We start from the raw sequence: 21,261 nt of genomic DNA on the forward strand, positions 1-21,261 counted from the left end.
CCAAATATCACAGAATCCCACTTCCTCTTCCCCTCCCTCCAAATTGGGAGTTGAAGAAAACGTCTCCAAAACAACAGCAACAGCTAAGCCCAAAACAACGACAAAAACAACAATAGCAACAGAAAAAACAACTCAGAAGAAAAATAAACCCCTCCAGATCCTCAAAACTTGAGCAAAACCCAGTTGCCTGCATCAGTGTGGTGACACTCAGCTGTGCCTGGAGAGATGCATACAGGTAATATCTGTCACTCACAAAAGCTTTTTTGAGTTGAAATTTGCAATGTTTATATATGAATTTTGCATGATGATCAGCATCACCTGTGCTCTTGCCTGTGTTATTTCAATAAATTGAAGCAAACCAGTTTGATAAGCTTTTATTGATGCCACAGCTCTTTCAACACTGTGCCTGAGGCACAAGCCTTTCTGATCCTCGAGCTCAGGGGTTCATCTGTGCCCCAAAATTGGTCTTAATCCTCATGGTAAGAGGATTTGCAAACCCTGAAATCTCCTGCACAGCTGTAACTGTGGGCTATTTCACCCCAGATATTGGCAGCAAGTGTCTTGTGGGATGAGCATTTTAGGATGTGTGTTTATCAGATGGAGGCATCCCTTTTCTCTCCATCTTCTGCTGTCACAGAGCAGAGCAGGAAAGGCTTTTTTTTGCACACCCACTTGTGTTCAGCATCACATCTATTAACTTCAAATTCCTTGGCTCTCAGTGTCCCACACCCTTCATCCATCTCGTGCAGAGAGGTGCCAAGCCTGTAAAACAAAAGTTGTTTTGCTGAAGAGGAGGAAACTCTCCAAATCTTGCAGATAGCACAGGTGTGGCGGGGTTGTTCTGCCCTTTTCCTGCACCCTTTCGCCATGCACACATCATTTCTTGCTGGAGGGTGACCAAATTTGAGGAGAGTTGCTGTACCTGCAGTAAGATCTGCATGTGTGGAGCATGCTCCACACATGCTCTTACTGCTGTACCTGCAGTAGGAGCATGTGTGGAGCATGAAAAGCCATGTTATTGCATGGGTCTGGTGGGAGCTGAGGGGTTACTGTGCTCTGGTGCACTTCCCCAACCTTTGTTCTATGGAACTTTGCAGTGGGGGGAATATGAGACTCTTGCTTAAACTCCAACATCTTGGAGAGATAGGTCAGGGCATGAACTGGGTCTGAAATGGAACAAAGCTGCTGTTTACACCAACTGACTGTGAATACACTCACATTTTGGGGTTGAAAGGTGTGTTGTCTACCCATCTCCACACCTTCTGATGTGACCTTAATCCAATCCACACTGGTGGTGGGCTCTTGCCTGTAACAGTCTTGATGTGCTCCTGGAAAATCAGAAGTGATCAGTTGCTCCCAAAATCTCTCTCTGGAAGGTTTCATGGTAATCAAATTCACAGAGTAAACCTGGCTCCCAAATTCATGAGACATTAATTTCCCCCATACTTTGAATTCTTCCCCAAACCCTCCTGTTGATAGGAATTTTTTTCTTCCCTTCCCACCTAAAAATCAGGACTTCTTTGTCCTTTTTAAGCCGCCTTCTCCCTATTTACCTTTTCTTTCTTGTCCTGGAGCACCACCAGCTGGGAGTCCTGGTTCTCACAGCTTTTCATGCCTTGAGTCCAGTTTCCCAATTCCTCAGAAAGCCAGTAGCATCTTTCCCCATGGAGCTGCCAGTCCTGGGGACATAGCTTGCAGCCAGCATAGGCTGACGAGGAGAAAAAGCCATGAGACACTCTGAAGGGTTGTGAGGTTATTCCCCAGCCACCAGCTGAAGGTACTGAGGGATTCCCCATCCCACACCCCAGCTCATTCCCCATTGCTGAGTTTTTTACATCAATGTGGTTTTATCAGCCACTGGAGAGAAGGAAGGTTACTGAGGCTGGATGACCAAAAGGACATTATTGGCCGGTGGAGGTGGAGGAAGAGGGGCAAGGAACTTGCTCCCTAGCGCTGATGCTGCTCCTCCATGGAGGAGGGATCAGCAAAAATTGGATTCCTCCTTGCAAGACTCCTCTTTGCCAAATAACTGTTGTGATTGCACAATTCTAAGGGTCTAAGGGTCTCTCTCCTTCTAGTAGAAGACCCCCCGCAAAGGTCTCACCTAAACATCTCCCAACAGAGTCAGATAGGAAGGGGGATTACCTGTGGGGCTGTCCCCTCGGGGCTTGCAGAAATACCGCACCAGGGATGAAAACATGCACTGCTCCATCTGGTTCCTTCCCTGGATCCCACTGTCCAGCTGCAGTACGCTTGTCACCACTGGTTGTGGGGAGCCCTGAAAGACTTGGAGCAGTAATCTGGGGTGAGAAGCTGCAGCCATTTGGGGATAAAAACCACAAACCCCACAAAACTGGGTTTAATTTTCTTATACAGTTGCTTAAGCCAGCCTGAAAAACATGGCATGTATTCTTCACCCTTGTTTGATAGCTATGGGTATAATCCATGTTTACTCAGAATGGGCTTATTCTTGATGGGTGATGTTTTATCTCTACAGGACCACCTTTCCCCCTCCAAAGACTGAAATGCTGAAATAAACCCCAGTTTCCCCTCCCTGGCTGCTCACTGGAGTGTGAGATGCAGATAAGAGCTGGTTACTCACCCCGCACACTCAGCACCACCACCAGGACCAGCAGGATGAGTTGCCCCAGCCCCCCTGCTATGAGAAGGAGCCTGTGCCACCATGGACAGAAGGCAGGTGCTGAAAGAGGACACATTTGCTTTAAAAATGAAAGATGAAAAAACTGAGGGTTTGGAGGAAAAAAAAAAGCCCCTCTGTCAAGCTGGTGAGTTTGAGCAGAAGTTGAGCAGAAGTTTGCAGCTTCTTTGCTTCCTCCAAAGAAGTAAATCACCACTAATGTGGTCTAGGGTGAGGGTGGTTTCTCAGGTGGAGGAGGGGCTGCAGAAACCTCAGGAGCATCCTTGGGCACCCAATTATGGATCTTGGGGGATGGGAAACCATCTGAAATTGGCTTAATTTAGAGCTCCTGGTACAGCTGGGAGTTGGTGAGACAAAGGTCATTCCACTCTAATCTCCACCAGGATTCCAGACAGGATATCAGCAGCTTTCCTTCACATCCAGGTGTGTTGGCTCATGTTGGGTGTCTTGGCACCCATTTTGCCTCCAGGTGAAAGTCTCGGAAGCAAAATGGCTTCCAGATATCTGTCACCCTCTCCCATCCCTTCCTTTCTCTTATTCCTGCTATTTTCAAGCCAGGATCCTACCTTAGAAGACATTTAACCCACAACAATGTTCTCCATGATCTTGGAAATCTCAACATGGAGATGAAGAAGCAAGCAAACCTAAAAGTAAACAACCCAAAAATCTTGAAACAAGCATTTTCTCCCCCAAATAGGACTTACCACGATGCTTCTCAGCAGAAGAACCATCCCCAAGATGCCTTAAATCTGCATAAACTATTTCCCCAGCCATGGTTGCTGAGAAGGTCCCAGGAACAGCCCAAAAGTGACACCGTCCTTGGACAACCCCTTGCCTTGTGAACTACTCACATCTGCATCTGGCTCCAGGAAATGGTATTGGCTGGGGCTTTAATCTGCTTTTTAGTTTGTACATATGTACATACATACACATGTATGTATGTATTCTACACCCTACCCTTGTAAATGGAAGGTGGTGAGGGAATGGGTGTCCTGCATCCAGGAAGAGGTGGCACACCTGGAGGTGTAGAAACATCTGTGAGTTTGGTGGTTGTGCTAAACATCTGTGAAAGCAGAATTAATAAATAATAATTTCAAAAAGCCTTTAAATAAGGTTTTTGACTGTGAGGTTGAAACATGTTGGGAGGTGGATCAGTGTGACCACAGGCAGGTGGGGAGGAGACAGATGACATTTGGTGTTTCTTCCCCAAAATATGGGCTGGGAATGACTTGAAATGCCTTTTGCTCCATGTGACTTATTCTGCTGGTTTTGACACAATATTTGGTCTCTGTTTTTTCCTGGGGCAAAGAGATCCAATGTGGTCAAGGGTTGTCCACCACCTGCCAAGGAAGAGGTAAGAATCTGCATTTCCTGCTGGCTGCTAATGAAATTTATTTTATTACTTTATTTTATTTTGACTTTTTCACCTGCAAACCCATCCTCCCACTCCCGATGTACATCTAGACCTATGTTTCCTCCAGGTTTGAGACTCTTTGACTACTGCATGGAACAACCACCAATTTCCAGCTTACAGTAATCTTTTTCCCTCCCTTTTCTTAGGGTTTTTTGGTGTTAATCCCAGGTTTTAGTCAGTGCTACAATATGCCAATGCAACACCTTTTTACAGAGGCAAAAACTGTTTTTTTTCCTCAGACACAAAAAAACCCCCAAGTAAAATGCAGAAATTTGCCCCAATACCTATCAGCAGCCAGAAATAGGGTAAATAAGAGGATAAATCCAAAGGCCCCAGTAGGAAAAGCACTGTGTTATTTTATTTTGAAGTTATTTTAAAATTTTTAGTTAAAGTAAAAAATACTTTTATTTCAAATTTGTGCTTATGTACTTTTAATTTTTATATTTTTATTGTCTCATGTTTATTTTTAGTTTCTTTCCCCCCCACAGCCTTTTCTTTGTCACAGAAAGTTTCTGTGGTGAGCTGCTATCAGCCAGCCTTCCTGCCCTCTGCAAAGGCAGCTGCTGCAGTGGCGTGTGACCAGTGATTACAAAAAACCCCTAAAAAATACAAAAGAAATTACGTCTTAGGGTAAAACGTGCAGCTGGGTAGCTTAATTGCAAGAACACTTACTTTTTTATATTTTTATAGTAAAAACCCTTATAAAATGGGCTGAAGGGAACTGTACTTCTCCCTTGTAGAATCCCTGAAGGCTGTTCTGGGGTGCCCTGACGTCATGGAACAGAGTGATCTCCAGCAGTGTTTCCTCCAACTGCACACTAAAAAAAGCATTTTTAGACAATCCATCTCCCTAGCTGAGAAAAAATTCCGGAAATGCTGGAAAAGAAGGTGAAGTGTAGAGATGGAGGGGAGCCCCTGGTTCTGTGGGTGGGCAGGTGGCCCTGGGCAGGCAGCCCCTTCCTCATTGCCCTTGAGTAGGCACAGGAAAATCCCTAAGTATACAATAAAATAAACCAAAACAACATTATTTTAAAAATACTTTGTTTTTCTTCACAAGAGCAGGTTGTGCCTCAGCATTGGGCTTGTTCTCACAGAGCAGACACAGGTGACAGGGTTTGGGATGGGCCTGGGGGCTGAGGGGGGTGGTCTTCAATTTTGACTGGAAAAGAGAATTTCAATTGCAGGGAGAAGTTTTTAATTGCAGGAGAAAATTTTAATTGAGGAGATTTTAATAGGGGAAGATTATTTTAAATGGGGGGAGAAAGCTTTAATTTAGGGGAGAAAACCCTTAATTTTGGAGAGAAAATATTAACTGAAAAGAAAATATTAATTGAGGGGAGAAGGTGTTAATTGGGGGAAAAACTTTAATGGGGAGAAAAGTTTACAGGGAGGAAAATTTAATTACAGCAGAAAATTTTAACTGCAGGGAGAATATGTTACCTGAGGAGACTTTAATTTTTAAGATTTTAATTAGCAGAGAAAACTAATTTGGGATGAAAATGTGATTGTGGGGAGAAAACTTGACTTACAGGCAGAAAATCTCAACTGAGGGGAGAAGAGTATAATAAGGCAGATAAAACTAACTGGGGGGAGAGGAAATTTTAATTGCAGGGACCGGATTTTAATTGTGTGGGAAAACATCAGGTGGGGAGAAAAGTTTAAATACGGTGCTGGGAGAAAATTCTAAATTGTGAGAAAATTTTAATTGAGCATTAGAGAGCCTTTGTGACACCTCTGATAGATGAAACTTTGCTTGACAGGTGAAGCAAGAGCACATATAGAGGTGGAACCCCAAAAATGGAGGAAATGAGAGTTTATTCTGGATTTTTGGGCATGGAAAGGAACAAGCGGGCAGGTAACTGTAAGGCAATGGACTGTAGAATCATTGGGTTTGGGTTTTATTCTGAGACTTCTGTAATTTGAAAACTAAACCCAGCCGCAGTAAGGTTGTAGGGGGAAAAAAGCTTTTTCTGGCACTTCCCTTGAGGGAAATTTTTTGTCACTCAGCAGGTAGAATTTTTGCTCTAAACAGACGAATTTCAGACATGATGCTGAATTATAAATTATTCTAATTTAGCATTAGCCTTTCCTGAGGCTCTTGAGGAACTGATTATTTTAGACATATTTTTGCCCCGACAAATATTCAATTTTTTTGTTGATTTTTCATTTGTTGATTTATTTTTTTAATATAACACTTAAAAAAAAATTATTTTTATATTTGGCATATTTGGCTTTTGACTTACTTTATAATATTTTTTCCAGGAAGAAGAGGGGAGAGGAGGGTTTTTCACATTTGGTTCATATGATGGGAATAAAGAAGGAAAATCTTAAACAAAAAATGGGGGAAGTCCTACTGAATGAAAACACGAATATTTTTGTATAAAAGCCCTGGAAAGAGAATTTTCTTTGGACATGGTGAAGGGAAATTGTATATTCTGGATCACAAGATACAGAAATGGAGGCACCAGGACCCAAGGTGTCTTAGTTTAGGTGCAGAAAAAAACTCCATTGAACTTTAAGAATGAGGTAAATCCTAGAAATTAAAGCAAATTTTTAATTATGGTACATTTAATGAGTTTGTGTCTGGAGCTGGGAAGGAAACTGTTCCCCAAAGAGCTCCCATAAATACAAAACAGCTAATTTTGTTCCACGTGAAGAAGAATATTCGGTATTTCTCACCCAAAGTGATACCTAGTCCACTGGCATTGGCACGAGACCAACCCTTGATGATCTTGGCATGGCCTGTAGCGTGTTGCTGCCCTGGGAGCCCTCTCAGAGGCACTGAAGGTCTGTTCTCCTGCAGGTCACAGCATGGAGATGAAGCCTGAGGCACGTGTCACCTGCCAGGTGATGCTGGCAGTGCTTTTCACAGCTCTGTTCATCACAGCCATCGCTTTTGCAGGTGAATGTCGAAGTTTTAGTCTCACAGGTAACGTCTCTGAGATATTTTGGGTTGTTGTGTTTGTGACAGATTTATTTCCATGTTCCTTTGGAAGACAAAGCCCACCCAAGCTGCTGTTCTTTCTGGGAGAAGAACATTTCAGAGCAGTCTTTGTACAGAACAAATCCATCCCCATGGTGTGGGAGCTGATGTCATTGAGAAACCCTTAGAAAATCAACAGGAAGAGTAATTTCAGGAGTACAGTCACACAGAAATACTGTTTTCAGAGAAGAAGAGGCCTGGAGATGTTGGCATGAGTCCCACCTAGTCAAGAAGTCTGCAGGAATAAGAGGACTTTTTCCTTGTAATTTTCACTACTTTTGCATTAATGACAGAGAGCAACACCCAAGGGCATGTTTAGGGCTACTCTGAAACTCCTCTTTAAAATGTGGGGGTTTTTAAGTCTACCACCCTGTTTCCATCTTTGAAGGTGCAGCACCTGTATTTCTTGTCTAACATCACCAGCTGGGCCATGATTTGAGCTTATTTTCTTACAGGATCTCTCCTAGTATCTTAATTTTTCTCTTTGCCTACAGTTGAAGCAGGTGCGAGACTTTTGGAAGCCCTGGGGTGGAGGATGATCTTCCCACCCCAGAGAGGCAAGGGGAAAGTGCTGCTCATTAATGTTGTTCTATTTTTAATGACAGTGCAAGCTTTTCAGCCTCATGCCCAGCCCTGCTTTCAGTGCCCCTTTGACTGGATCAGGTACAGAGGAAAATGCTACTATTTTTCTGAGGTTGAGGGGAACTGGACATCCAGCCAGGACAACTGCTCAGCACTTGGTGCTTCCTTGGCCATACTGGACAGCGTGGAGGACTTGGTAAGGAGACATGAGGACCTGCTCGGCATGGGGGAAAAACCCAAAAGAACTGCATTTGAAACCTTTTGGTTTCTCTGACTGATCTTCCAGGATCTTTTTTGAAGATCTGGGGTGAGAAGTTGGGGATAAAGCCTTGAGGATATGTCATCACAGGTGTCTTCAAATTCCTCACCAAAGCAAAGCGCTGCAAAGACTGTAGGAACAAACCCCTGTTTCTAGATGACACTTTTTGGTAGCAGATTGAAATGTTCAAGCCCCAAAGAAGCCCTAAATCAGCATAAGCAACTGGTAAAATTGACAGTTTTGGTTGGAAGAAGGTAAAAATCTTTCCTTTTCCCCTCTTTCAGAGTTTTGTGATGAGATACAAAGGCATCTCAGAGCATTGGATTGGCCTTTTCCGGGAGCATGAGCAGCAGCCATGGCAATGGGTGAACCACTCAGCTCTATCTCACCTGTGAGTCCATGTTTTTCATTATTATGTTGTTGGTTGGTGTTTCCTCAGCCACAAAATGTGCTTTTCTTCTTATATTTGAGGTACATCCAGAGGTAGCAATGGGACAATGTTTGGGAAGGGCAACATTGCATCTCAAACTGGTATTTGTTTTCCCCTTTGATGGGAGTGGTGCATTTGGTGAGAAAATCCTAAGTTTTCAGTTTTTATTTTAAGTTTGTTTCTCTCTTGCAAAGCTTTGGGTTTCATATTAGAAATAGATCAGCATCAGTGTTGGCATATTGATACTGAATTACTTCTATTCCTGTAAAAGGAATATGTATAGATATTTTGGCATGTTGGTGCCCATGAGAATGCCTGAGAACTGAAGCTGAGAGGAGTGTATGTGTGGCTTTTCTCCTTTTTCCTGCCACTCCATCTGAAATGGGTTATGTCCTCTGTACTTCCAGGTTTTGGATCCGTGGTGGTGGGCTCTGTGCATACCTGGATGACAGTGGGCTCAGCTCCTCCCACTGCAGCACTGAGAGGAGCTGGATTTGTAATAAACATGAGCTGCAGAGCTCAGGCAGAGGCAACAGGATGAGACGGCCTCCAAACCTCTGTGTCAGCTCCTTGAGTGCTGCAGGGAGGCCTTCTCACTCCCAGATATCTGGTGCACCATAGAGACATGAAAGAAAATCTCAAAAAGATTTTAAAATCCCTGGGTAAGGGGTTATTGGGGTTTCCAGGGGCCAACAAGATGTTTCTGGGACAAGGCAGCCTTTAGGGATCCACATGAGATAGTTCTTGAGAATCCAGGGGGGTGGGGGGTGGAGGGGCAGGGCAGCTCTGGGGCTCTTTTTGGGGTTGGGGCAACTTGGTGATGGCCCAAATGCAGATGCCTTCTACTTAAATAAAATAAAAGAAATTTATTCTATCCTGAACATATTTACATGATAAGTACTTGGAAATGCATCTCAAGCATGGGGAACAGCAGAGGAAAAGAGTGGGGGCAGTGGATGTAAGCACATCCTTGTGATAACTAAATCAGTTTTAATATGAGGAATAGCTGCTGGTATTAATACAAAGTCTGGAAAAATCAAGATTTTTAATTTGTGCTGGAAGTCCAGCCAGTCATAAGCACTGAGGTCAGCAAAAGGAACCTCCAGAGGAAGCTGTATTTGGGAGAAAAAAAAAGTTTTTAGCTCAAAACAAGCTCAGGGAAGTCAAGCTCCTAACAAGCTTTGCATAATTTAACAACTTGAGATGAGCCATGCTGAGCATAGACCCAAAATCCCCTGGGCATAACCCAAAACAGAGACATCTAAGATGAAGGAAGGACCATGAACTGAGTTAGAAATTACTCCAAGACTTGGAAAATAAGAGTTGAGGAGCATCAACCAGCATTTCCAACCACTGTGATGCAACCAGCTTTCAGGAGGATCCTTTCAGGGCATCAGCCCTTGGGGGACAGTTTAATGGTTGAGAGGAGCACGCAAAAATAGGGGAAGACCCTCTCCCCACTGAAGGAGGCCACAGGAAAAGTGAAGATGCGTTGGCGCCTGCTGACAGCGTAGAAAGAGACCTGTCCCACCTCGTAGTCCAGGTAGACCCCAATCTCCCCATTGAGGATTGGGACAGAGGTGTTGGATGGAGCTGTGAGGGCAACGCAGAGGTCATCATACTTCTGCAAGCCCCAAATTTCAGTGTTGGGCTTGAAGAGGACCCGGCCTTTCCTCTGAACTGACTCACGGGCCACCCCCACAGCCCAGAAGCGCCCATTGGCCTCCACCTCCCAGTAGTGACGGCCCGAGGTGAAGCCCTCGCTGCCCAGCATGCACGGGTCTGTGTCGAACCGGCCTGGGCCCGCAGGCCACTGGCAGCGAGGTCTACCCCAGGTGGCTTCTTTGAGGTCCTCGGAGAGGATCACCTCTGGACCCACTGTGGCTGGATCCAGGGTTACATCCACTGAAAAGCAAAACAGAGAATGGATCAGAAGCCAAATTTAAGCCTAGAGAATACACACCCCCAAAATGCCTTCACTGGTGACTTTTCAAAGGCAAAGAGAGAGGAAAGGTGAGTTGGAGATGTAAGTGTGAAGAGGTGGAAGTTGGAGATGGAGATATATATCCAGTTGAGGCTGGAGATGGAAGAACGAAGAGATGGAAGTGGAAGACAGAGGCCCTAGGGAGACAGAAGGTGGAGCTGGAGAATCTCCAACCCCATTGAACATCTCAGCCCAGAAAACACAAGAAACGGGTACTTTGCTCCTTTCTAGCCACCTCTGATTACCTTCAAACTGTTTGGCGGTGTGGTAGTCCAGGGCAAGGTCCCACGTGCATGGCCGTGGTTTGAGGAAGAAAGCCATTGCACCCTCAGAGTCCTCTCTTCCTGACTGGAGGCACAGAACAAGGAAAGAAAGGATAAAATCCAATTATTATCCTCCAAACAGTCATATCTCAGCTTCTGCCCCTTTCTGTGTAAAAAATATGTTTAACCATCACATTTAATCAAAGTACTTCAAGCAAATAGCATTCTTCAACATTGCTTGGTTCATTCAGGAGGTGGGTTAAATCAATTAATTCCCTAATTACTATGAAGGGAACATGAGTAGCACATTGGCTGAACCCATCTCCATTGTAGATATACCCCCAAACCTCCATTCCTCGTGCTGGCTGAAGGCTGAATCTATCCATCTTAAATCCATCTCTGCCTCCACCATTCTTCAATAAAATCTGACAAAGTTTATTTGAGTGAGGAAAGTCCCTAAAACTGAGATAAGCCACATTCACCTCTGACATCCAGAGAAATCTTGTGAGGGGGGAAGAAGTTTGCTATTGACCTTGGAGAAAATGTGTATGGGAGAGATAAGAGTTGGCACCAAATGGCTTCAAATTCAGCCTCTGGAAGTCAGTGTGGGGTTTTGCATGCAAACAAGGGATTGCCCATGGGCATGAGTAATAAAGCCCCAAAATTACTGAATAAACCATGCTGTGACAGTTGAAAGCAAACAGGTTGCTTCTTTTCCATGTGTTTTCCTCAGCAAACCTGCATATACGGGGATTAAAGCAGCAGGGTGATGAGTAAAAGTGAGAAAAAGGTGAGAAAATCACCCAAATAGAGATAAAATCAAGAGCCATGCTGTTTCTCACCCAAATTCCCTGTCTAGATTGTTACAGGTAGAACAGAAGTAAATAATCATCATGACCCTCCATAGCAAAATACCTTTGAATCCAAAACAGAGATCCTGAGACCAAAGCAAGGGTAAATCACTTCCCTTCTTGAGTTCATGGGATGGGGCTCAAAATCCCCTTCCCCCCACCCCCCTCCCAAGACATCAGGGTGATGTAACCCCCATATCAGCACTGGGATTTTCCCCCTTACTCAGACCTTCTTGGTGTTTTCCTTGCTGTCGCTGGTACTGTTTTGGGGTTCCTCCAGATGGTTTTCTTCCACTGGCTGCTTCTCCACTGCGTTTTTTTCCTCTTGGGATTTTTTTCTTCCTCTCTGGCACAGGCTCAGCCAAAGCTCAGTCTTGTCTCAGCCTCTGCCAGCTTTTATCAGACAAGAAGGGAGGAGCCCTCCAATCTCTCGCCTGCAGATGGGACCATGACGTGCTTGGATACCTGCACTATCTGATTGCCCTTTTTTCCCCCATTTCAGGGCCATTTGTTTTCTCAGCACAGGCACTGGGGAGGGAAGGGAGGAAAATTAAAGCACTGCAAAAAGAAACCCTGTTATTGCATAGCACCACAAGGTAGAAAGCAGTTAAATTTTGCCCCCCTAGCTCCCCAAATCTGACTCCAGCTCCTTACACATGATGGAGGTGAACAACACAAAGCTGGGAGCAGCTTCCAGGTGAGGAATGTGACAGCAGTGCCTGGAAATAAGACAACCTTGTGGATATAAAATTTGTTTAAAGACTACTTGTGGGTGATGGCATTTTCTTTTCCAACTGGGGCAGCCTGTGCCGGGAACTGAGCACAGGAACACCCAGGGGTGGTTGAAAGCCAGGCAGCTTCACCCTGTGCCACAGCCAACCTGTAGCACTCTCTTCTCCTTGCAAGGAGGGCAGCAGGGCCACAGCAACCACAAAAAACCTCTGTGCTGACACTGGCCAGGGCTTCTTCTCTTGGTGTTCAAGAGACAAAATCCCCTCAGGAGGCAATGGGTGAGCTGCCATAGGCTGTGGTCATAAAGACTTCTGGAGGACTGGATAAGACCTGTGAGGTGAGATCATCTTCCTACGACCTATCAGGTCTTCCCCCTCTCCCTCCCTGTGAGAAAAAGGTGCAAAGTAAAAATATTTTAATTTCTTATGGGAAAGCAGAGCTCCAGTGCCTGCTTCTAGTAGTGGGAAAAACATAAAGTGAGTTGATCCCTGCTTTCCAGGGAAGGCAGTGAGAGGGCTTTTTTAGGGGAATTATTTGCTTTCCTTCCCCCAATAATGTAAAGCTGATTGCCTCACTTGTGCGTTGTTTTGTTGTTGTTGGGCTTTTTGTGTGTGTGTGTATTTAGAAGAAAATCCAGTCTCACCTGCAATCCCTAAGGGAGGTGTTGGCAGAGTTTCTGGACTGGAGACTGAGTGAAGAGAAGAGACACCACAACTACGTGGCACAGGGTGTCCCCTCTGTTCTTCAGCAGTCTGAATGAATCTTTGGGTATTAATTGTTCCCCAAGCCCCTCTTGAAGAAACACGTGGGATCGTATCCAAGAGGCATCCTGGCACCCTGCCAAGCCCTGCATCCAGATGGAGTGGTTGGTGCAGATCCTGGGCAGGTTTGGCAAGCACCACCTCCATGTGCAATTGCTTATTATCCACACTTTTAAATCAATGTCATGGTGCAGCTCATTTTCATCCTGGACTGAGTCATAAAGGGACATTTATTAACATGGAATTAGCACTCCCCTCTGCTTCTCAGGGCCGGGATTGGTTTTGGACAGAATATAAAGGGGAATGGCAACACGGCAAAGAAAAGGAGAACCATTTGGTGAAGTACGTAATTACCCTGCAGTTGCTAATTAGCTGCATCCCCAGCCCTCCCAGTGTTACAGCCACCCTGGCTACAGCAGAAGCACTTTTCCCCTTTAACTCAAAAGGGGAAAATTCAGGTCTGGGGGTTGCATATGTATTTCTTGTCTCCTGCAGGAGATGAGTGAAGCTGAGTGGCGCCGCATCGAGGCTGAGTTCGAGCGGCTGCTGGCTGCTGGCAGAGCAGGGGCGCACCGTGCTGCGGCGGCTGCTGCGCTGGGTGACACCTTCGCAGCTACCGCGCTGAAAACTCATTGCGGGTGGCCCAGGGGGTTGCACAGCTCCACAGACTTATTGGGCAGCTGGAGGCCAGGTGCTTGCCCCAGATGAGTGCCATTCTTACCCAAAAGCTGTCCCCAAAGCACAGCCTGTGCTCCCTTTTTTTCTCCCTTTTTCCTTTTAGGATGTTGGGAGCATCAAAAGCAAGTATGTAGCAACTGGTTGCTTCACATCCTTACCACTCCAGCTGCGGAGAGGTTCTTGGCTGCTACATCCATCACATAACACCTGTCCCTGTAATTTCTTTTCCCAGCTTGAGTGAAATGGGGCTCCACCTCCCCTCGGGGCTCCCCAAGGAGCTGAAGAAGAGCCTGAGCTCCTGCTGCCACCAAAGCGATGTTCTATGGGAGGCCCTGGAGAAGTTAAGAGGTATTTGGGTAAAAATCGGATATTTTAGTAGAATTCAGAGGTATTTCAGGAGAATTTGGAGGCTTTGGGGAGGAATCCAGAGGTATTTGGGATAATTCAGATATTCAGATATTCATATGTATTCAGATAATTCAGATATTCGCCTATATTGGGGGGAGGAATTCAGAGTTATTTTGGGAGGAATTAATTTTGGGATAATTTAGTTATCTGGGGAAAAGTCAGAGGCATTTCAGGAGGAAGAGGAGCTTGTCCAGAGGAAGAACAGCAGCAGGCTCTGCAACTACTCACTCCCCACCTTCTTCCCTTCTCCCAGATGTGGATCCCCCCATGGGTCTCCCCACAGCAATGATGACGTTGGAGACTGTCACAACTCCTCTCCCACAGCTTTTGGCAGAGAGAAAAAGTGTGCTGTGGGATGAGGAGGAGGAGAAGGATGAGGCCAGAGAGCCCTGCTGAGGCCAGGAGCTGGCTAGTAGCTGTCAGGGGGTCATTGCCAGGAGATGCAGGGTGTGGACACAGTAGATGGACTCTGCAAGATGCCACCTGTGCATCCTCATCCTAGGTGCTGCCCATACTCCTAGGGAGACAAACGGTTTTATGATAAGCTCCTCTCCCAGCTGTTTTAATAAGTAACCAGTCTTGTGTTGCTGCTCACCATGTAGGTCATGAAGCTGCTCAGTTTTGGGGCAGAGCGGATTTTACAACTGTCTGGGAACATCGAACTTCTTTTATTGTTTTAACTACCTTATTCATAGCTATAATTCCTGATTAGTATTTTAAACATTATATGTTTTTTTATTATTTTTATAGCTCTATGATAAAATTCGCAACTATATTTAAACGTATATATGTCTTCTATTAAAATGAGATATAGATTATTGAAACTCCGTTAACGTTATTATAGTTAAAATACACACAACGGTGGGTTTTTATTTCACTTTAACCCTCCCTCTCCAAGCTGGTATGCACATGAGCTCCAGGGAACTCTGCTCTCGTACCAGATTCCTGCTTTAATCCTTGTCTCCTGGAGCCCCCTTCTGGCCTCGCTCTGCTTCCCCGGTGCAGCCGGAGGGGTGAGGATTCGCCTAGTAAATAATTTGTCCCTCCTCCTGCCGGCATTCCCTTCTGTCCGTGAGTCCCCGCTGGCGCTGGCCCGAGGGGCTGTTCCCTGACTGAGGCGGTGGGAATGTCGGACCCGCCCGGGATGCCTTTGCTTCCAAGCGTCCCGGCCCGCTGCCGCCTCCAGGAACAGCCCGGCCGCGCCTCCTCCGGTGCGCGCCTCCCCGTGTGCAGCCGCGGCTGCGGGAGACGCCATCAGACACCTCCCGGAGGAAACCACCTGCGCTGCCTGCTTGGGTTTCTTCCAAGACCCTGTCACGATCCTGAGCTGCGGACACAATTTCTGCCGGCGCTGCCTGTCGCGGTGCGCGGCGGGCGGCGCTCCGTGCCCGCAGGGCCGGGTGCCGTTCCCGCACGGTGGCGGTGCCTCAGGTTTTAGCTTTTATATTTTTTTAATTTTTTTTTTCGGTTCTGTACTGCTTTAGTGTGTAGTTCTGAGCTTCATATTAAGGGACAGTAAACTCTCTTCACAGAGTAGGTGGACAAAACTATTCCTTCTCTAGCTGGGGAGCAAGGACAGCCAATCCAAATCTCAGACCCAAGAGCATGAACAAGGGTGGACCAAAGCAAGGAAAACAAGAAGGGTTGGACTTCCAAACCTAAAGCTATAATTGGACAATTAACTCAAATATACTAATGAACCAGAACTTTAAAGAGTGAGACATCTCATGATTGGTTGTCCATTTTGTGACTATTTTGGGTTCATCTTGGATGTAGCCTTGGCTGGGCTCTTGTGCTGCCCAAGGTGTATCCATTGAGTGCTTTTAATACCTACTTTGATACTTTTTAATACCTACTTTATTCTTTAACTCCATCTAGCCTCTGTTCTAGGTCAGCCTTCACCAGGCATCAGTGGCTTCCGTCCCAACCAGCAGCTGTCCAGTGTGGTGGCAGCTGTGCAGGAGCTGGCCCCGCTGCCAGTGCAGGATCTGTGCCACAGGCACCATCGTCTCCTCACTGTCTTTGTCACCACGATGGAGTTCTTGTCTGCGCTGCTTGCAGCAAGCATCGAGCCCACCCCACTGTGCTGCTCCAAGAGTCCGCTCGCTGCTACAGGGTGAGCGGATCCCAGTCTCCGACACACCCTGCCTGAATGATGCTAATTTCCCTTAAAACTCAGCCCCCAGAATATTTATTTTGAGCAGAGGCAAGGCTTTTCCCTGTCTTTCTAGGGCGAAAAAAGCAATGCAAGCATTTAGAAGCCAAAAGTGAGCTGAAATGCTGCAATTTGGTGAGGGTTAAGTATGAAACAGTGTAACAGGCGGTAGTTTTGGGACCAAAACTAAATATTGGAGATTTCAAGCTCTTGCTGTCACCTGGCACCTGTGCTGTGGAGGGTTCTTATTCTGCTTCTGGGCATGGAGGGGAAATGGGGATCCCCAAAGGAGGTTTGGACCTGGCTGTGGGTGCAAGGGAAGGGTGATCAGAATTTTTAAAGATCTGATAGCACCTTTTTTACAGGAGACCTTGGAGAGATGGGATATCCCAGCCTGTCTGCGAGACCTGTAGTGCCCAGGTATGACTGTGTATTTACATAACTGTATGGATAAGGTGAGGGTGTGCATGCAGCATAACTATGAAGTTAATTATAACATGGATATGCATGTACATATCTGCTTCAGTGCAGCTACAGAGGAGGGTGAGGATGGGGCCATCTGCGCTGGCCATATCCCTGGTACTTCAGGGGTTCCAGCCCCATCTCCTTCTTTTCTTCCCTTCTCTAGGAGTAGAAGGGAAGAAAAGAAGGAGATGGGGCTGGAACCCTTCCCTTCCTTTTTCCCTGTAGAAGCTGTTTGAAGCTTCCCTAAAAACCCTGCAAGAGGAGGACAAGCCACATGCTGGGCTGACTGAGGCAGCAAAGGAGACAAGACAGGAGATGCTGGTGGGTGGTGCTGCCATCTGGGTGCACCATGGGGGCCACACTACTTCATTCCCCCTCTGGCATCCTCCTCCTTCATCCCCCAGACTCGAGTCAGTGCTGACAAGCAGAAGCTGCGGGTGATGCTGAAGGGGCTCCACTGGGTGCTGAGTGACCAGGAATCACAGTTTCTTTCCCAGTTCCATTGCCCGTGCTGGAGGTTGCAGGAACAGCAACATGGTCAAGGTGCTGAGATGTCATGGATCCAGCAAGGCCATGCAGGGCTCCAGGCCAAGTGCCAGCAACCAGATGGCAACGTGCTATGGGTGAGACAAAACTTGGCCCCAGAATCTGCTCCTCGCCTTTTTGGCTTTTATTCACATGAAAGCATCCCTAAGCATCTTTCTTCCTTCCTCTCCAGGATGTCTGAACCACCTTGAACAGGTATTGGAGCCAAAAAACATCGTCAGGAGCACCAGTTTTGGCCCCAAGCCCTCCATTTTTCAGATCTTCTTCTCCCCCTGTGTTCTTTTCCTCTGGGATTTTTGCTTTGGAGCTGGAAGAGGTTGATGGTTAATCCAAAACTTGGTGATGATAGGGGAATCTTCCATTGTATCTTGGTGGAGTGAGAGCCTTGCCCATGGAAGTAAAGATGTCCCAGTGGTTTTCTAGCAATGGGGAAAGGAAATTTGGTATTAAACACCCAATTTACTCCCCTCGAGGTGCACATTCCTCGAGAGAGGAATGTACAGCCATCACTGCTGTTGATGTCAGAGCTGGAAACAGCTTGAGGATTTCACTGGAAAAACCAACATGCTGGCAGAGGCAGTGACACAATTTAAAGGCGCCTGGAGGGTAAAAATTGGCAAAAAAGGTTATTTATTAAGCAAAAATGGGAAGGCAGATTTGGCTGGAAAGTGAAAGCATCACAGATGCTCATTTATTTCAGAGAAAATCGGGGATTTATTTGTGACTAGCCTTAAGTGATAGAAGACTGAAGGTGGGAGGTGCAGAATGCTATTGATGCTTAATTAGCACCCAAATTAGGATGCTAATTATTGTGGAGAGAGGTGATGCCCCAGGTGAATGAGGTTGTGTCTCCCACCTCAGGTCATCTTGCCTTCTCTGTGCAGCAGAGTTTGTATGGGGAAGGCCCAGGGCCAGATCTAGAGGTAAAAATCTTTGGAGTCATCTTCTATTTCCAGACATCTTGGAGTGCTCTCTGGGGGAAGAGAGAGGTAAGGTATCTTGCTTCAGGAACTTACTGAGCCCCCATTTGGGTTCAGTGCCTGGAACTGATGCTCTGGTGCAATTTTGGAGGTGATATTCCAATGCATAGAGGCTCATGAACATCCCTCTCCCTGCCAGCAGCCGTAACCCTGGATCCAGCCACAGCTCACCCCCAAATCCTGGTGTCATTAGATGGCTGGACTGCAGGCCACTGGGAATCACCCCCAGCTCCTCTGCCCTCAGAAAGGGAGTCTCTCTGCGGTGTTTTGGGTCAGCAGGACTTTGTGGGGGACTGTCCTTGCTGGGCCATGAAGGTTTGTCCCGGTCCTGACTGGGCACTGGGAATGGCTTGGGAATTGGTGTCCCATAAGGGCTGCTTCGGTCTCAGCCTGGAAGGGGCTTGGGTTTGGGCTGTGAGGCAGTGCTGGGGCAGCTGCAGGCTCTCACCTGGCCCAGCCCCATGTCTCTGCCCCACAACCACACGGTGCCTTGCATCGAGATGGCTGTGGATTACGCTGGCAGGTGGGTGGCTTTCCGTGATGGTGATAGATTGAAGTCTTTGCCTTTCCTCCACCCACTTTTGCAGGTGAATGACTCTGGCCACTGCTCCTACTGGACGAGGAGCCAGCTTTGCCCTCTGTCCCTGAGTTCCCCAAAAATCTACTATGAACCTCCCAAATGCAAACACTTCCACCACCCCAGCAAACACTCCACTCAACAACAAACAGCCCCACACCCCCCAGCCCCATTTAATTTTCCTTATAACATCTAATTTAACAATCATATTTCACTCTTTTGCTTCTCAGTAAGAGAACACAGGTATTTTTGGTTCCTCAGCTGTTTTCCAGTGGAAGCATGGACCACAAAAACAGGGAGAATGTCCCTAAAAAATTTTTGAAAACTCACCTTGAGGAAGAAAATGGGCTTTGCTGGTGCTGCTAGATGTCTCATAATAAGGTTTTGCAAGTGGAAACTTTTCTACTTTGTAGAGAATTTAGGAGAAGTGGGTTAAAACCATGTTTCACGGCTCCCAGGATCACTCAGGATTGGGCCTTTTCAGGGCTTTGTATTCATTGCCAGGATGTGAGCAGGGAGAGAAGCCACAGAGAGAATTTCATCCCCCATTTCACAAGTGAATAGAAAAGGAACAAAACTGAATGAACCGGTATCTTGAAGCAGCAGAAGGTTGTTGTTAGGGTTCAACCATGTGATAAAGTGCTGTTATCAGCAAGCCCAGACATGACTGGGCAGGTCTCTGCCTCTTGCAGTCCCAGTCCTCTGCTGCCAGAATTGCCTCCCCATCCACATGCACTCTTCACCTTGGTCTGAGGAAGAGGAGGAGTTACCAGGAAAGGCAGCAACTTCTATCTTCGGGACCCTAATTTTAGACAAGGGCCCTGACAAAACACAGGTCACAGCTGAACCCACATTACAGCCCTGCTCAGCTGTATAATTAGTTTTTTCCCTGTTTGACTCGTGGTGAGGTTGGTCTTTCCTTGAAAGACAAGGTCCAGTGGTGTGTAAAGCAAAGCACTTCTTTGCAGCATCCTGCTCCAACAGATGAGCTTCCAACACTCCATCCACTTTTCATCTAAAAAGCTTTATGGATATTTAATTTGCAACTCCATGCAAAAAACAAACAACAAAAACCCCTACCTTTTTGTGTAACTCATCAGCCCCACAGCTGGCTCTCCAGCATTGGGGTGGCAAGGAAATCAGCCTCTTCTTCCTCAAGGACAGTTCAACAGTGTCCTGTCAGTGGCTGGGAGGGCAGACGGTTGGGTGTGGAGGGTGCACAGCCCCTAGTCCTTGAGCAGTGCCAGCAGATGCACCTTGCAGCCCTCCCACATGGACCCTTGGACCCCAAAACCCCCCTGAGTGACAGGCACACCTCATAACAGCGCATGAAAGAGGCTGTGGGGAGTAGCTGAAGGGATTTTTTTCCACCCAAGGGTGGAAGTTTTTTCTACCCAGGGGCTGAAGTTTTTTCCCACAAAGCTGGGGCTCAGGGTACATTTGTGGGGGTTTGGGGCTTGAGGATGAGCATTCCCAGAGGGGAGTTTTAGCCATTGCCTCCTGCTTCTCCCCATGCTGTCCCTTTTCCACTGACACCTCAGGATCAGACCGAGTGGGAACTGTGCATCCAAGGGAAGTGCAGCAGGCATGGAGGGGCAAACCTGAGTGAGGACTGCAGCCCTCCAGGGTGCTAATCTTCTCCTACTCCTCACTGAGGTCCATTGTAAGTGGAAAGAGGTGGATTTTGGGGATGGGTTTACAACTGTTCAACTTTTTATCAACTGTTAATAATTTGTTGGTGTTGGTAGGTGCTTTAAAAAACGGAGATCAAAAGGCACTTTTTAAAATCAGCAGCTTGTTACATCCAGAAGGCAGAAAATACAGCTCCAGTGCAAACTAGGGCTGTGTCTGTGTTTTTAATCATCTGGTTTTGGGTACGTTTGCTCCCCAAGGGAGCAGTGGGAGATGGGGATTTTCCACCTTGAAACAATGCCCACAGGGAAGAAATCCCCAAATTAGGGAGGAACTTGTTAAAGAAATGGTGACCTCTGCACTGCTGCCTTGAGGAGAATGTGCTCCCCAACCCCTTTGTTTTTCTTGGGGGTTGATAGACCCTCCAATCCCTTTGTTTTTGAGAAGACTGCCCCCTTTTAAGAGAAAATAAGACTTGTTTTCAGCACTAGCAGTGGACATGGGGAAGAAACAGCTCCAAAAATATCCCTAAACCCTTCCAGAATTAACCTATATGCTGCTTGGAGGGAGCGGAGGCTTAAGTTTTTCATGTGTCACCACTTTGCCCAGTTCCCCGCTCCAGGGGCCTTTTCCCCTCTTCCTACCCAGTTTGTTGGGATAAAATGTCATAATTTCATTTAATTTTTTTCCATTTTGTAATTTCTCCTGCTCTGAGAAGAGGCTTTTTCTCCCCAGAATGAAGCAAAGCAGGATGTTTCTTCCTCCAAGTCCCGTCATTGCTCAAAATCCCCTCCAAAAAGCCACATCTGAAGGTTTATTTAAGCTAAAAGGAGCCTTTTAAAACAGAGGATGAAACACTATAGTGCATTATAGGGCCTCAGCAGCACAAATAGAGCTGATAG

General features: G+C 46.5%; 3 protein-coding genes across 23 annotated transcripts in view; 2 read left to right on the forward strand and 1 right to left on the reverse strand.

Annotated features, from left to right (window-relative positions):
* Positions 1–359: 359 nt before the first annotated feature.
* LOC120512011 (vespryn-like) lies at positions 360–12,938 on the reverse strand. Of its 4 annotated transcripts, XM_039729828.1 has the most exons (6): positions 3,364–3,495; positions 2,603–2,701; positions 2,146–2,286; positions 1,554–1,708; positions 1,219–1,328; positions 360–762 (listed from the first exon to the last, which is right to left on the reverse strand). In XM_039729828.1, the coding sequence occupies exons 1-6, from the start codon at positions 3,431–3,433 to the stop codon at positions 594–596; spliced, it is 744 nt and encodes a 247-aa protein (XP_039585762.1). In that variant the 5' UTR covers positions 3,434–3,495; the 3' UTR covers positions 360–593. The 4 variants fall into 4 exon arrangements, with proteins under 4 accessions (XP_039585762.1, XP_039585765.1, XP_039585764.1 ...); XM_039729831.1 differs by lacking the exons at positions 360–762; positions 1,219–1,328; positions 1,554–1,708; positions 2,146–2,286; positions 3,364–3,495 and adding exons at positions 9,859–10,232; positions 10,557–10,659; positions 11,655–11,953; positions 12,801–12,938 and having other exon boundaries at positions 2,301–2,701; XM_039729830.1 differs by lacking the exons at positions 360–762; positions 1,219–1,328; positions 1,554–1,708; ... (1 more) ...; positions 2,603–2,701; positions 3,364–3,495 and adding exons at positions 6,982–7,179; positions 9,859–10,232; positions 10,557–10,659; positions 11,655–11,953; positions 12,801–12,938.
* Positions 3,402–9,650, forward strand: LOC120512012 (C-type lectin domain family 2 member B-like). Of its 4 annotated transcripts, XM_039729832.1 has the most exons (7): positions 4,836–4,961; positions 5,136–5,178; positions 5,834–5,928; positions 6,877–7,002; positions 7,662–7,834; positions 8,182–8,288; positions 8,735–9,650. In XM_039729832.1, the coding sequence occupies exons 3-7, from the start codon at positions 5,871–5,873 to the stop codon at positions 8,946–8,948; spliced, it is 678 nt and encodes a 225-aa protein (XP_039585766.1). In that variant the 5' UTR covers positions 4,836–4,961; positions 5,136–5,178; positions 5,834–5,870; the 3' UTR covers positions 8,949–9,650. The 4 variants fall into 4 exon arrangements, with proteins under 4 accessions (XP_039585769.1, XP_039585766.1, XP_039585767.1 ...); XM_039729835.1 differs by lacking the exons at positions 4,836–4,961; positions 5,136–5,178; positions 5,834–5,928 and adding exons at positions 3,402–3,534; positions 3,969–4,013; XM_039729833.1 differs by lacking the exons at positions 4,836–4,961; positions 5,136–5,178 and having other exon boundaries at positions 5,793–5,928; positions 6,877–6,975.
* Positions 11,962–21,261, forward strand: part of LOC120512010 — a 31,255-nt gene continuing 21,955 nt past the window's right edge. For 2 of the 15 annotated variants that reach the window (XR_005629906.1, XR_005629907.1), the window contains exons 1-6: positions 12,887–13,260; positions 13,829–13,944; positions 15,883–16,120; positions 16,525–16,579; positions 16,850–16,945; positions 17,029–17,365. Coding sequence is in view for 11 of the 15 variants with exons in the window: in XM_039729817.1 (XP_039585751.1) it covers positions 12,914–13,260; positions 13,829–13,944; positions 15,883–16,120; positions 16,525–16,579; positions 16,850–16,945; positions 17,029–17,361 (1,185 nt within the window). In the remaining 4 variants the exon portion in view is untranslated. Of the gene's footprint in view, positions 12,495–12,886; positions 13,945–15,882; positions 16,121–16,524; positions 16,580–16,787; positions 17,589–21,261 lie in introns of those variants that run through there. The other 13 variants (XM_039729820.1, XM_039729819.1, XM_039729825.1 and 10 more) reach the window with 13 other exon arrangements.

Source organism: Passer montanus, unplaced genomic scaffold (assembly GCF_014805655.1).
Source record: "Passer montanus isolate IOZ18808 unplaced genomic scaffold, ASM1480565v1 scaffold7, whole genome shotgun sequence".
NCBI classification, from domain to species: domain Eukaryota; kingdom Metazoa; phylum Chordata; class Aves; order Passeriformes; family Passeridae; genus Passer; species Passer montanus.

Excerpts from the sequence above, each read along its gene's own strand:
- LOC120512011 (XM_039729828.1), bottom strand. The coding sequence starts at position 3,433 with ATGGCTGGGGAAATAGTTTATGCAGATTTAAGGCATCTTGGGGATGGT. Across the intron at positions 2,287-2,602 it reads GGTGGTGCTGAGTGTGCGGG|TCTTTCAGGGCTCCCCACAA; the intron begins GTGAGTAACCAG and ends TACTGCTCCAAG. Across the intron at positions 1,329-1,553 it reads TCCAGGACAAGAAAGAAAAG|GAGCACATCAAGACTGTTAC; the intron begins GTAAATAGGGAG and ends CTGATTTTCCAG.
- LOC120512012 (XM_039729832.1), top strand. The coding sequence starts at position 5,871 with ATGGAGGAAATGAGAGTTTATTCTGGATTTTTGGGCATGGAAAGGAAC. Across the intron at positions 5,929-6,876 it reads GGAAAGGAACAAGCGGGCAG|GTCACAGCATGGAGATGAAG; the intron begins GTAACTGTAAGG and ends GTTCTCCTGCAG. Across the intron at positions 7,835-8,181 it reads TGGACAGCGTGGAGGACTTG|AGTTTTGTGATGAGATACAA; the intron begins GTAAGGAGACAT and ends CCCCTCTTTCAG.